This window comes from Thermobia domestica, unplaced genomic scaffold (assembly GCF_964235325.1).
Source record: "Thermobia domestica unplaced genomic scaffold, izTheDome1.hap1.1 HAP1_SCAFFOLD_226, whole genome shotgun sequence".
Taxonomy (NCBI): Eukaryota; Metazoa; Arthropoda; class Insecta; order Zygentoma; family Lepismatidae; genus Thermobia; species Thermobia domestica.
The window spans coordinates 273,016-287,431 of NW_027655946.1; the positions used below are offsets into that span (position 1 = coordinate 273,016).

At 38.5% G+C, this 14,416-nt stretch overlaps 1 protein-coding gene across 1 annotated transcript in view; it reads right to left on the reverse strand.

Annotated features, from left to right (window-relative positions):
• Positions 1-14,416, reverse strand: part of LOC145676572 (guanine nucleotide-binding protein G(f) subunit alpha-like) — a 71,367-nt gene that overhangs the window by 41,636 nt on the left and 15,315 nt on the right. Inside the window, exons 2-3 of the mRNA XM_081747409.1 lie at positions 13,259-13,487; positions 10,165-10,262 (exon numbers count right to left, since the gene is read on the reverse strand). Of these exons, the coding sequence (XP_081603535.1) occupies positions 10,165-10,262; positions 13,259-13,487 (327 nt within the window). The remainder of the gene's footprint in view (positions 1-10,164; positions 10,263-13,258; positions 13,488-14,416) is intronic.

Here is a 14,416-nt window from a genome sequence, read left to right on the forward strand (position 1 = left end):
AGTCACCGCTCTGAGAACATGCGGACAGTTCTCAGTGGCGTTGACTAGTTCCAGGGCTGTTCGCACGTGAGTTCCCTCGAGACGAGACTTGTCTCGAGGACTGTTCAGTCCTTTCGTTATGAACTCGGAGCTCATTAACCTCCGCCGCATAGTCACTGTTACGATTGTTATTGCGTGGTTGCGTGTTACCACGACCCCTATTCCTTCCACGTCTTTGCCCACGATTGTTTTGATTTCTCGTTCGAGAATCTCCAGTGTCACGAGACTGACCACTGGAATTTCTCGGACTCCAATTGCCATTATTATTGTTATTTCTATTGCCATTACCTCTTCTTGTACCCCTATTGTGATAAGGCCCATTGTCCCTGTGGAACCTTCTGTCTCTAGTGGGGTTACTCGGCCTACTGTTTCGTGGGGGGGGGGGAAGATCGTCCTGTATCTTCTTCTTCTTCCTCTACGGTGAGTGTATTTATTCCCCTCCTATTATTGTTACTTGGTGGCTGGTACGTGGACTGCAGCTCACCAACAATACTTAAAAGCTCCTCTAGAGATCGAGGCTTCGATGAAACGATACATCTATAGATGGAGAATGGCAATTGTCGTGGAAGAACTCTCAACAGTACTTGTGGGGGTAAAGGGGGGTCGAGAATACTGTTGGTGTGTAGTAACTCCAACAAGTATTCAGTCGGTTTCTTGTTTCCCCGTGTCTCAAAACGTGACGTCAAAATGGAGGCGCGGAGATTAGCAAGTTTCTCTTCGCTGAGATAGCCGTTCTTGAAATGCCTAACGAGATCTTGGTACGTGTTGCATTTCTTTAAAGTCACCTGCACCCACTGACGTGAGATGCCACGGAAGCAGTGGGAGGCAAATGCTAACCGTCTCTCCTCTGGTACACCCGTTAAATCAAAATAATTTTCTAGCTCTACTAGAAAATTGTGGGCCTGTACTTCCGATTCGCCGCCTGTAAAAACAGGAAGAGACAGATCTCGGTGTAGTAGCCCTAAGGCTGACGCAACCTGGCAAGTAGCTACACTACCATTACTGCTGTTGTTGTTGTTGATGTTTTGAGGGGGGGGGCAGCCTGCTCGTCTGAGTTCTCACGCCTGGGAAGCTCAGGGAACTGTCCCGCATGTCTCGGTCCAGCGACCGGTGTGTCGACTCTCTCATGCGAGACAGAGGCTGTGTTTTGACAGCTGGAACCGTTTTCTCTCACCGACTCCTTCAACAGTTCCAGCTGTTCCTCCCATCTCAGTTCTGCTCTACGTAATTTGGATTGCAAGTGACCCACTGAACTATCCACTGTTGCCTTCACTCTGTCTATTTCAGTAGAAACGGCGGCTACATTTTCCCCCACTCTCTCCATGTCACCACGTAAATGGCTGACATCCCGAGAGACCTGAGCGAGGTCTGAACCAAGGACCTCAGAAATCTCGCCTATCTTATTTTCAGTGTGTACCTCCAATTCACTGATCCTGTTTTCGGTTGCCTCAACTGATGACTTTAATTCTTGGCAGGATGCTGCGATCTTGGATTCCAGAGCTTCCGCTGAGGAATCGATCCTTGCCTCTAGCTCTGTCACATTCTGAAGCATCTCATGCCGGAAACTGGCAGTGATCTGCTTTTCAACAGCCTCTAACCTATCTAGCATCGCTCTGCTAGCGTTCTCCTGCCTACTTGCTAATTCCGATAATGTTCTCTCATGTGTCTTTTCTTGCGTTTCTAATTTATTTGAAATTTCTAACAACGATCTTTCGTGAATCTTTTCCTGGTTTTCAAGTTTATTCGCAATCTCTAAAAGTGATTTGTCCTGCTTCTTTTCTTGTTTTTCCAACTTTCCTGAAATCTCGGTTAACGACTTCTCTTGTTTCTCTGAAAGCTCTAGTAATGTCTTCTCTTGTTTTTCGGCCATTTCCCTTATCATGTTAACCAATGACGCGAGACACGGGTCAGTTATAGATGTGACTTGCACTGAGGTGCTAGGAACCGGTTCCCTAACCTGCTCCGATTCATTAGCCCTTTCACTATTAACGGTGCCTTCTCCAGGCGGAACTACTTCCTGGAGAGAGGCGTTTACATTGCCTACAGAATCGCTCACGGTGTCCTGAGACTCCGATGGAAATTCCATTACTTGCGCAAATTGTTCGTCACTGATATTGTCGCCTACAAAGCCTTCCATCGCCTTAGCTTGTCTACGCGTTATTACCATCAAAGTGATTATGAACTCTAAATAAACAACTATGTGCTCTAATATGCCTGATCTGAATTCACTAAATACAATTCCCCTCCAAAAGGTTCAAAATTTTGCAACACAATTCAACAGAATAAATGCATATGACACAAAAATAATACACACATAAATGGTAAACTTTCTGGATGGCAGCGCGACAACCTGAAAGAAAAAAAACACATCTACTGACAACCGCGTCTGGCTTGTACTAAATTATCGTAAAAACGTTGGGTATCTTTCATTTCTTGTGGCAACATACTTTACTGAACAGAAAAATGAAAAGGAAAACAAGACTTTAATTTAATTCTCTTGCCACAACATTTAATATTAAAAACAAAATTTAGCAAGGGACATTTCTATCAAACATACATCCAGGATGGTGTGTGTGCCGAGCCCCACGCGCACGGCAGCCAAGTTCTTTGTGAGCGGGAGGAAGTGAGATTGCATGATATGAATAAATTACCAAATAATTAATATGCAAAAATGCAATTGAGGGAGGAATCTCTATCTGAATACTGACAATTACTTTAAATTAATGCAACCTCCAGCCACAAAGTTAATTTACTAAATTTAGTTCAGTCGGTAGAGTCTTAAGTTGAATAAAATTAAAATTTTGAAAAGTAAAATAAAATTCCTGTTAAGCATGAAACTCTAATTTACAGGTTACTATGGTTTTAACACCCATCCTGTATGCGAAAGATACCCAAAATACGTTCATCGTATTTACGATCCATTGATAGACCCAGCTTCTGGCCTGAAAAGGAAACAAGATAGACAAAAGGGTAACACATTACCTTGCGGCCATACTGCAAACAAGAATAGAAGTCAAAATTTCCAATGGTAATCCTGTTTAATGCACCACTTCAATAATTCCAGATGCACAAATATTTTTCTATTACAAGAGCACTCGCGCGCGCGGTCTCGCTATGAGACCTGAGAAAAAGAAAAAAAAAATTTTCTTTTAAAAAATTTCTTTATCACACTTTCGAGCTCTCAATTTTTTTATCGTTCGTGCACGTTTATGTTTATTGCGCCGCGCTCTTCATACTTGTAGTGTCTCTGCTTTCACTATTGTATCCACTTCCGGGTAGGGTTTCTTCCGATGTTGGGGACCATGCTCCTTTCCCTCCTATCGTGCTGCTAGGCTCTTTCAACCGTCATCTTTCCTCTGACATTGGATTTCTGCTACACCAGTGGCGGTTCAACGGGGTAGTCGTTTGTGCGATAAAACTAACAAATAGGTTTATATGTGAATAAAGTTCTCACTGAAGTATCATCATATAACACACTGACGTTATCTTGCACTAAACCCGCCTACTTAATACAAGCAAAAAGGCTCAGTTCTTGTATTACACGGTATTTAAATCAGCTATGCTATAAGATAGCATCGGACGTTGCCTACAAAATCAGGCATTGAGTTTGTGTTCATAAATGCGGTTACTAACTTTAGTTTTCACTGTATGTAAAGTTAACAGATGATACGGCGTGCGACGTAAAATGACAAAAGTGACTACTTGTGCGAAGCACTTCACAAAATATATGGTAAAGCATTGTCTCTTCCCACTAGTAACTATTAATACATGTTGCACTTTGTCTGATATCACCTCGTAGATTTTTCGTAAAACGCACTTATGTAAATGTTAGCGTTACCTCCTACGCACTCATTCCACCAAGAGAATATTAGTTCGGCGTAGACGAAGAATTACCGGAGGTAAATTAGCTATTAATGCTCATTTCCAAGCACACAAGCACTAAGTATAGGTTTGTAACTAACGCACTGTTCTTGGTAACACATAGCTGAATGTTACAACGTTTCAAGGAACTGACGGTTAAACAAGACTCCGAATTTCAGTGTTCGATGTTCACTATATCGCGATTCAGGAAGAACTGTCATTTCTGGTTGTCCCCTGTAATGTTATATTCCTTCAAGGTTCATTGTTTCTTCCAACTTTTGGGTTGGGCCATTCCACTATAGCCCGCTTCCCTGGAATAGGGGTGAAAGGTGCAACTCTCACCTGTAAGCTTCCAGTGACCTAAATAACTCGATATACCACACTTTTCATCTTCTTTTGCACTTTGTAGTTCACTCCAATAGCATCGGGGATAGTCACTATGTGTGTTAGATAGCTTAATAATCAAGCTTCAGTTTAGTATATTACACTCACTCACACTGTGCTGTATTTACAAGAAATATTAAAATAAACACCAAAATTATTCAAACTTCGTCACTTGACATGTTTACCTACACACCTTGACAGGTTGAGCCACCTATCGGCGACACCAGGAACTGTTTGTACAAGTGACATTGAATATTGTAAATTACTGAAGCTGATGCATTGAAGGACTGAGCTTATTAGTTGATTACTTATGTTACTTAAACAATTTAAATAAGCCAAACAAAATGCAAACAAATTAAAAGGACTCTAAACAAGGCTGAAGTAGCCTGACACATCATAATAATCATTATAGAACTGTTTGGGAGTTCGCTTCTCTCTTGCAACAGTATTGCATCTCGGCTAGTTTAAAAAAAAAATTGAGGTTTGTGTTTTAGTCTCTCTGAATACCTTCCACAACCATCAACTAGGCCTAAAACTGCCATTAGTACAAGCCATTTGTAATAAACAAAATATATATCGAGCTAAATATATCTAAAACTACGGAAACACCCAGAAAGTTTATTTACATAACATAACACATATTATTATACAAAGCATATATCAGCGGAGCAGATGACAACTATCTTTTGACAGAGACATCTAGCGGATGTCACGGAACAATTACAAACAGCGTTCTAGACGACTACCACTATAACTCAAGTGGACTCGTCCATAATTTTGAAATTGTCAACTTCCCTTTCTCTGAGAGTGTTCCGTTGACCAAGGGACGCTTCAAGAGTCTAACATGCTAAAAAGGGGTGTGTCTTAAAAAAATAACACCTCTTTGTATCCTGCATTCTCTCATCGATACGCTAAAAATTTTATGACTTTTAAAGCATTGTATTTGTAGGAACTGTGTCGCTATAGTGATAGTGTATGCTCCTACCTATAACAACACTAAGAAATGAGACTAGCTATCCATCTATGTAAAACCTGAAACTCATAGGTATTCTATCCTTATGAAGATGGTTACATTGATTCCAAAATCTTCCACGACGTGGGAGTCCAACGCTCCGTTAGGAACACATGCTTTCTTTAAGTTTTTTTTCTGTGAGGCTTTCTCTGCCTTTCTGTTAGCAAACTAGCGTATCTAAAATATAGAATTTACTCTCTTCTTCGAAGTTAATATTAATTAATATCAAAATATCATTGCTTCACTCTGAAGTCCCGTCCTGTTGTTTGTTAATATTCAGTTACGTAACAAAATAAACCATATATATACATAAAAATACTAATAAAAGTTATATACTACCGCTGATACGTATGTAAATATCAATAAACTTTATATGCAAATCCCTAATTAAATTGTAATAATATTCATAATTTCACGCAAAAATTAAATATGTAAATCATCTTAAGACACTGTTCATGTGATGTTCACAAGTGTCATTCACAACAGAGAACTGCTAGAGCTCTTGGCATATTTCCTCCTGTTTTATATTTAGCTTTTTCGCAAGAACTCTGAGAGATCCTGCAGACACACCATTCTTCTTGATTTCCGAAAAGTGCTTGGGATCCAGCATTTGAAGTTCTTTTGGCTGCTGAAATCTATCACTGAAACATGTAGCAGCTGTATTCAGAATTTCGTTGAAGTTTTTTATTCTGAATAAATCATTTTCATTAGCATTTCACTTCTTGCGGCAAACTCTCCTGACATTTTCTTCTTTAAGATTCTTCTGGGTTGAAAGTCTTTTTTTTTTCATTTCTATCTTCTCTACACCAGATTACGCAAGCTGTTGATTTTTTTCACAAAATGTTTTTGTATTTTCATAAAGTATTAAACATTCATCTTTTGCCTTTATTTTCTTCTGAAGCTGGTGCTGCAAATTATCTACAAGTCTCCAGGTTGTAAGATAGTCCAATCCGTGAGACTGCAGGTATTTTGAAACAGGTTCCGTTTCTGTAAACAAGTCCGGAAACATAGAAGTCCTCACTACAGTGTTAAATTCTGTCCATTTATTCAGCAAATTCTCTGCCTGAAATTCTGATTTCTCCATTATAATACCTGTCCTGTACAACATCATTGAGGAACAATAAAAATGAAAAAAATCTTGATGATGATGGACAGTCGTTCTCGTCTTGGCTTCCTGTTTCGTAGCGAAACTCAGTGTCGATTACTGCATTCAGTGCCTTGTTTTTGCTTCACCATCGTGCTGCACCAACTTGTTGAATTTTTCAGTCTATCATGTCCCTCGTGCCTTGCATCTATCATTTTCTTCAAAATATCTTTTCTTTTGCAGGATTCAGACAGAACACAGCACTGGTTTGAACCACACTAAATAACTTTGCAGCTTTAGGGATATGCTCAGTCAAATTTATCATAACCAAATTAAGAGCATGAGCCATGCATTGGGTGTAACTGATTTCAGGATTATCCTTCTCCAGTAATGCTTTAACTCCTTTGTATCATCACTCAAGTTAGCAGTTCCATCAAAAGGGCAGCTTACAATATCAAACATCAAAACATTGTTGGCACAAAGTACTCTTTTGATTTCATTATCAGTTCCTTGTTCTCTAATGTCACTGTTTACAACAACTGCTAACAGCCTCTCAAATACTTGACCATTTATAACGTAGCGAATTACTATAGCCAGCTGATTGAGCACTGAAACGTATTGGTAGAATAAACCATTACGTTGAAAATGCCGGCTTTTTTGACGGCTTCCATTATTTTCTTCTACAATTTTATAAACGTTTTTGATAGAAAATATTTTTTTTTTTAAAATGCGCTGTTTTTTCATTTTTGAGCTATCAAATATAGACTTACAACCTGAATTAACATCCATAAATGACCAATCAGCCTGTGGTTAAATATGGGCCCAGCTACAAACCAGGCCCCAGTCTTCAATGATAAAAGGGTCCCAACTGCCCAACATAATGAAAGACTGCCCAACGTAATGAAAAACTGTCCAACATAATGATAAAAGGGCCCAGATCCCAACTGCCCAACATGATGAAAAGGGCCCAGGGCTCCAACTGCTCAGTGTTGTGAAATAAGGGCCCCAACTGACCAATATATTAAATGAAGGGCCCAAGGCCCCAGGCACAAACTAAATCACAGTTTCTAATAATAAAAGACCATAGTGAAAGATGGACCTAGCCACAAATCCAGTAACAAAAGGGCCCTATTGAAAAGATTAACTTACTGATTGAAGGTTGAAAGAGTGGTGTATGTTAGCAGCATAATAACAGTGATCTACCTAATTATTTAGCTTTCTTCTGTTTTAGCTTTTCTCCCTTTGTCTTTCTTTCTTTATTGTTTTATTAATAAAGGCGCCCCTGGAAATACAATGGCGTTCGCAGAATATTATTATCTGCAAATCCGGGACGGGGAGATAATCTCATTTGTTTATCTAACATATGTTTATGACTTGTGTTTCACAAAATCAATACTTCTCCAAATATCACTCCAATCTAGCCTCATGTTCATGATCAAAGATCATAAAATTCTCTCTCGAACAGAATTTTAAAAAAGATGGATAATAAAGAGCGTTTATTCCCATTGTATTCCATTATCCTGTACATCTCTTACCGAGTCGAAGATGTAACCCTTGAGAGGGCCAGCGTACGCTGGCACAAAAATGTCCTTTCAGTAGCAGCTAATGCATCCACCCCCTGCGATGGGTAAGGCGAACCCCCGCAACGATGAGTCATGCTAAAGAAAACCATAAATATAAAACACGCCATTTTGCCACAATAACGTCAGTATGCTGTGATCCGACGTCAATTTTGTAATCTGTATGCTGTGCCACCATAACGTCAATTTTGTAATCAGTATGCTGTGATCCGACAATAGAAACTGGAAGGAGAGTCCATAGCGGAAGGGGAAGACGATGATGAAATAGTAACAGCAGGACAATAACCAGAGAAGATGAAACTCACCAAGGAGAAGGAAGACACTTCAGGAGAAATCGCCCTCTCGGATCTAGCAGCTAAGAAGGTCCCGCCTATCTTCATATCTGGTATTAAGAACACACATGTACAAACGTTGGTAGCCACCTATACCAAACTTCCTGATATGTTTCTCAACCACGAGCTAGTCAAAATTCATTGGGCCAATATGCAGGACCAACGGCGCCGACTTTCCAAAATTTATGTGGGTACATATCAATGACGGGACGTGTTAGCCTATATGTTTTCAGGGAAGTCTCGATATTTGATTGATTTATTTTTAGTTAAAAATCTTTTATGAACACTGTCATAAAGGCTGTGCTGTGATAAAGTAAAATATACCGTTACTATAAGGATAAGTTAGGGCTGCCCTAGCCTAGTCGGTAACACGGCTGAGTTAAACTCAAAAGAAACGGTTTCAAACCCGACTCCAAATTAAAAGTCTTGTGGGTGCAGCGCACTCACAAGATTATTTGTGTGGGTGCTGGAGCCCCGGAGCACTCACGTAGTCGGCGCGTATGTGCAGGACACCAGAGAATTGAAGCTTACTGCATTCAAACCCAAGCTTCGTATTAATTGGATCTCCCCAATTAAGCCCGACCCTTAAAAGTGGTGAGTAAAAATTTACTAAGTGTTACAGTAGCAAAATATATCCACAAAGCGCTGGAAAAGCTGAGACACACTCAATCAGCGTAATCACAGCTCAAAGGTCGTCCAGACGGAAAGGGAACAAGACTAGACTTCCCCTGTCTTCTAGGTCACCCTTTCAAACTAGCAGATTTACAATCTTCGTCTTCTGCTGCACTTCAAGGTCGAGATCGAACCATGTAAGGGCGTAGACATCGTACAATGTTACAGGTGCCAGAGAACAGGACATTTCCAACTGGCCTGCTAGTTCAATACTTAGTGTATAGAGTAACGGGCATCATTAGAATCACCCGTTAGGTTTTAAAATGTTAATGAATAGACTCCATTAACAAACTCAGCCGAGATAATCACTTTTGCTATCTACTGCAGAAAAAATATAATTTGAAAGTTCACTTTGGTTCAAGAGTTATTGTGTGGAGTAAACGGACGGGTTTAAATCAATGTTACCCATTAAACGGTTAAGGGATTAATTCACACATAGCACACGAACATCCACGGGACGTCCGAAACTGATCCGGAATGGACAGCGGGACATCCCGGGATAATCCGAATTTGCCCCGGGACATCCATAGGACCTCCGCGGAATATCCAGATGTTCGCTAATATTCCGGAAAACGGGATATTCAACGGGACCTCAAAGGGATGTCCACTGGTAAATCGTGGGATAATGTGATCTTAGGTATGTTCAGCGTGAGATTTCCCTGGGATCTCCTGTTCACCCGGAACGTCCCATGGACGTCCTACGTAGGAATCCTTTAGGACGTTCCATGCAGGACGTCCATTGGATGTCTACTCATTTTCTTGATAATCCCGGGAACTATATGGGATAATTGGGATCAAAATGGGACATCCCAGAAACATCGTGTGTTGTGTGGGTTCTGTTAAGGACTGCCAATATAGTAAATCTAGTTATCTACTGCAAAAAATAATAAATAAAATAGATAAAATGAAAAGCAAATAGTGTGGAGTAGTACTAACATTACAATATTAATTGTCCTACTTGCGTATTCGTAAAAATAAGTAAACAGAAATCCCCATCCATATGTTGCATAATTCTTATCTGTTAGCGAACAAAGTACAGACACGTTACAAGACAAAGGAAAATAAATTTGCATTTTTTTAAGTATTCATACTGTATACTATAATATATGAAGTGCACATAATGTTGGTACATTTGAAATTATGATTACGTAATTGTTATGTAGATAGCAAATTATTAAAGGAAGGCCAACAAATACTTACTATTTTGCACTGTCAATCAGTTGAAACTCATTCGACTTTTTAAAACAATTTCGAACACCTTCGTCAGCCCATAATTGTTTGGCGTGCACGTAGAACTCCTGAAACAATTTATATTTAAATAAAATAAAATTAAAACAGCTTCCTGTCTAGTAATAAAGTAGCCTACGTATTTTTTATCTCAAGAATTATATCTGTTTAGTGTCATGTCATAAAAAGTATATAGTGTATATGTATATAAAACAACTATGAAACTCTCTACGAAGCAAATATTAATAAAGGAGAAATCGTTTGACATATTCTGCAGTACCACCACATTAACACTGTTGCCAACACAACATGTAAGTTTTTATTTCACTGTTTCAGACTAGTATATATTTCAAAATCTATATGCTAAACGAAAATTTACATTACTAAATTTATTACAGGGTGTCTACTGGAATACCAGAAAGTAAATTCATGACTTTTTCATGACTTTTCATGACCTTTTTGTTCAAATTTTCATGACCATGGCGATAAAAATTTACCATTAGTAATAATAAACCCCTACCATCAGTGGTGCATCGGAACTATGCGGGTTGCTAGTCTTAAATATCACTTATTGTGAATCTTAAAGAAAGAATCTAAAATTCTGCCGCCTTGTGCTCGAGCACAGAATAGCACTTACCTAAATACGGGCCTGCTCTTACCAGTTAATCACTCTATACTGTATTTGAAGTTTTAATTCTGAGTATAATTATCCATCTAGCAGAAATTTGTCTGAAATTAAGCACTCAGAGAACTGCCCAAAGACAAACAAATTATAAAAGAAATTCGTTCTAAAAAAATAGATCATCAAATTTAAAATCTGCAAACTCAAACGAATAATATTATTTGCATAAGTCTAAAGGCCCAAAAATACACAATTTACATTTCTTAGAAGAAAAGAAATAGCAGATCAGAAAGTTGGACAGTAAAAAGTTGTTACTATATTACAGAGACTAGAAGATAAAATGAGGAGCAGCTAGGAAGACAGTAAAGTACCAGTTAGCCAGCACTAACTGGTGGGGGAAATTCTCCCAATTACTGACCTGATACAACTGTTTCAGTACATGCAGTATGAGGTATAAAAGTATGAAGTATAAAAATATACTCTGAGATTTCAGATTTTCATGACCAGTTGGGTAAATAAAGGACTTTTTCATGGCTTTCATGGCCACTAAGCAAAATATATGACTTTTTCATGACTTTCATGACTTTCATGACCAGTAGACACCCTGTATTATTCTATTTTGGAGGGCCTACGACATTATACTACGCCATTCTGGAGACCTACAACATTATCCTACGCGACTCTGGAGGCAAACAGCACTTTTCTACGCTATTCTGGAGGTCTACGACATTATTCTACGCTATTTTGGAGGACTTTATTATCCCACGCTATTTTGGGGACTCACGACATTATACTATGCTATTCTGAAGGCTTACAACATTATCCTACGCTATTCTGGAGGCCTACGTCTGGGAGCCTACGACATTATTCTACATTATTCTGGAGGCTTACAACATTATCCTACGCTATTCTGGAGGCCTACAACATTATCCTATGCTAGTCTAGGAGCCTACGACATTAGCCTACACTATTCTGGAGACCTACGACATTATCCTATGCTATTCTGAAGACCTACGTTATTACTCTGCACTATTTTGGGGACCTACGACATTATCCTACGCTATTTTGGGGGCCTACGAGATTATCCTACGCTATTCTGGAGACCTACAACATTATCCCACGCTATTCTGGGGGCCTAGGACATTATTTTACGATATTCTGGAGACCTACGACATTATCCTATGCTATTCTGGAGGCCTACAACATTATCCTACTCTATTCTGGAGGCATATGACTTTATTCTACGCTATTCTGGAGGCATCTACAATAGTAATAAATTCCTGTAACGACCATAGCGAAGTCCACGTGGAATATTTGCATATATGAGATACGGATAGACACCGTTAGTCACCGTTATCCGTTAAGAAGTTAGATTTACTTCATTACCGAACTCGGCCTAGATAATCGTTCTAGTTATCTGATGGAAGAAACATAATTCAAAAATTCGCTTGCATGTACGGAATATGCGATAGAGATACCCACCGTTACAGTCAGCGATATCCGTTAATACGTTAAAGGATTAATTCCATTAACGAACTTGGACGAGATAATTGCTCTAGCTATCTATTGCAGAAAATAGAATTTAAAAAATCCGTTACAATAATTGTATATGGACTATATAAAGCCATTGTTAAAGTTGCCGTTATACGTTAATCCTTTAACGGATTTGTTCCATTAACGAGCTCGGGTGAGATAGTCTCTTGAGCAATAGATGGACGAACGGAAAGATGGTCGGACGTATTAAAAACACAATAAGTCTCACTACGTAATCCTAATAAAGGAAGTGAAATTGACTAGTCAACACCCATGCAAGGAACCTTCGTAAAAAATGAAATGAAATGAAATATTTAAGTTTATGTCCCAGGCTAATGGAGAGGGTGATGAAAAATGAATGAAATGGTGGAATGAAAAACCGGGAGGAAATGTGAGAACCTCGAGAAAAGCCACACATATGGTGTTTGCCAACCACAAAGCTCACTTCGCGCGAGCTGGGATCGAACCAAGGATTTCATACACCAGAGGTGAATGCTGTACCACTGAGCCACCGCGGCTGCAGGAACCTTCGTGTCGAATACTTTGATCATACGATGTATCTCGAATCTATATATTAAAATGCTAGGTTTATGTGTTTATTGCCACGGAAAGTTTTCACGTTTGTGGACAATAATTTCGACAATGAAATGTCGAACAGCAGAAATGATCGAAACGTGTGGTTTTCGCTGGTCGATTTCAAATTTTCGGTAGATTGTTCAGCTCTAATTGAATATTTTAAAAGAATGGCCGCGCTAAATGAAGACAAAACTTTTCAGGTAATTTCTTGCAGATCAAGAAAACAATTACAGAAAATATACACTAAATTCATTGTGAGAAACTTTCAAAATTTTAGTTACAGAGATATTTTTATGCTAAAATATTTAAGAAGAGTGCTACTTATGAAGGCATTACCTGCGAATAGTGTCTGGGCGTTTCTATTACGTGAGAGCCTCTTTGTTGGAATGTATCGAGGGATAGAATTTGTACAGGTGGCGGCAGCGACAATATGAAATCTACACTCTTCTCATTTTCCGCTTTCTCTAACTCAATCGGTGGATTAAATTTTCTCATGTTGTTAATAATACTGTAAATAGCTTCGTGTACATTTTGCCTTATGTCAGGAATCTTCTCTATTCTTTCTCTGAAAAGAAATACACATATAGAGAGACAGTGATTACAACAGCGTAAGACAATTATACCTTGTCATGAGTAGTGATGGGTAAATTCCCGGGAAGATATTTTTCGGGAATATTCCCTGGGAATATTTCCGGGAAGATTCCCAAAATGGGAATTTATCCGGGAATTTATGTTCAATCAGAAAGAAAATTGCATTCTATTACTATATTATGATTTCAAAGTTGAATTAATTTTTATATCACAGCAAATGATTACTGTTGTCCACAGAGGATTCTTTAAAATGTATATTCTGAACGGACTAGGTTACTTTATTACCACTTTATTATATTTAGAGAGTACGCATAAATGTATATTTATTTACAATAGGTTCTATCAATTAAATATGTATGAAAAAATATATAGTAAATTATATAGTAACAGTTTAAATTTATATGTAAGTGGATTTGCTCAAGTTGACTCTATTACTGATATTATAAACACATTAAATTTATAAATGTTATAAACCAATTAGATTGGATAAATGCTAGAAGATACATGTTTCCCCAATTTGTCAACATTTGCGCATACATATTTATGTTCACAAAATTTGCAAGATACTTACTTACCTTTATATTTTAGCACATTAACATTGCTATACACGACCTTTCATTCTACCTATTTCTCGAAATTCCATACGTTAATTCACATGTAAAAAAAGTCCGAGTACTTCTTCAGAAATTCGAGTCAGAGAGAGGAGATAGACCGACGTCTATTACTAATGGTGGTTCAGGGTTTATTAATAGTACTTCATCTCTATTTCTACATAATTCTAAATTACTTTACAAAATGGTTCCTTTTCATCATTTGTAAATTAGTACTTTGCTAATTTTGGCTGTTCTTTAACATTGGGGGCCAGCATTTGCACCTACTTTTTTGCGATATTCTATTCCGATG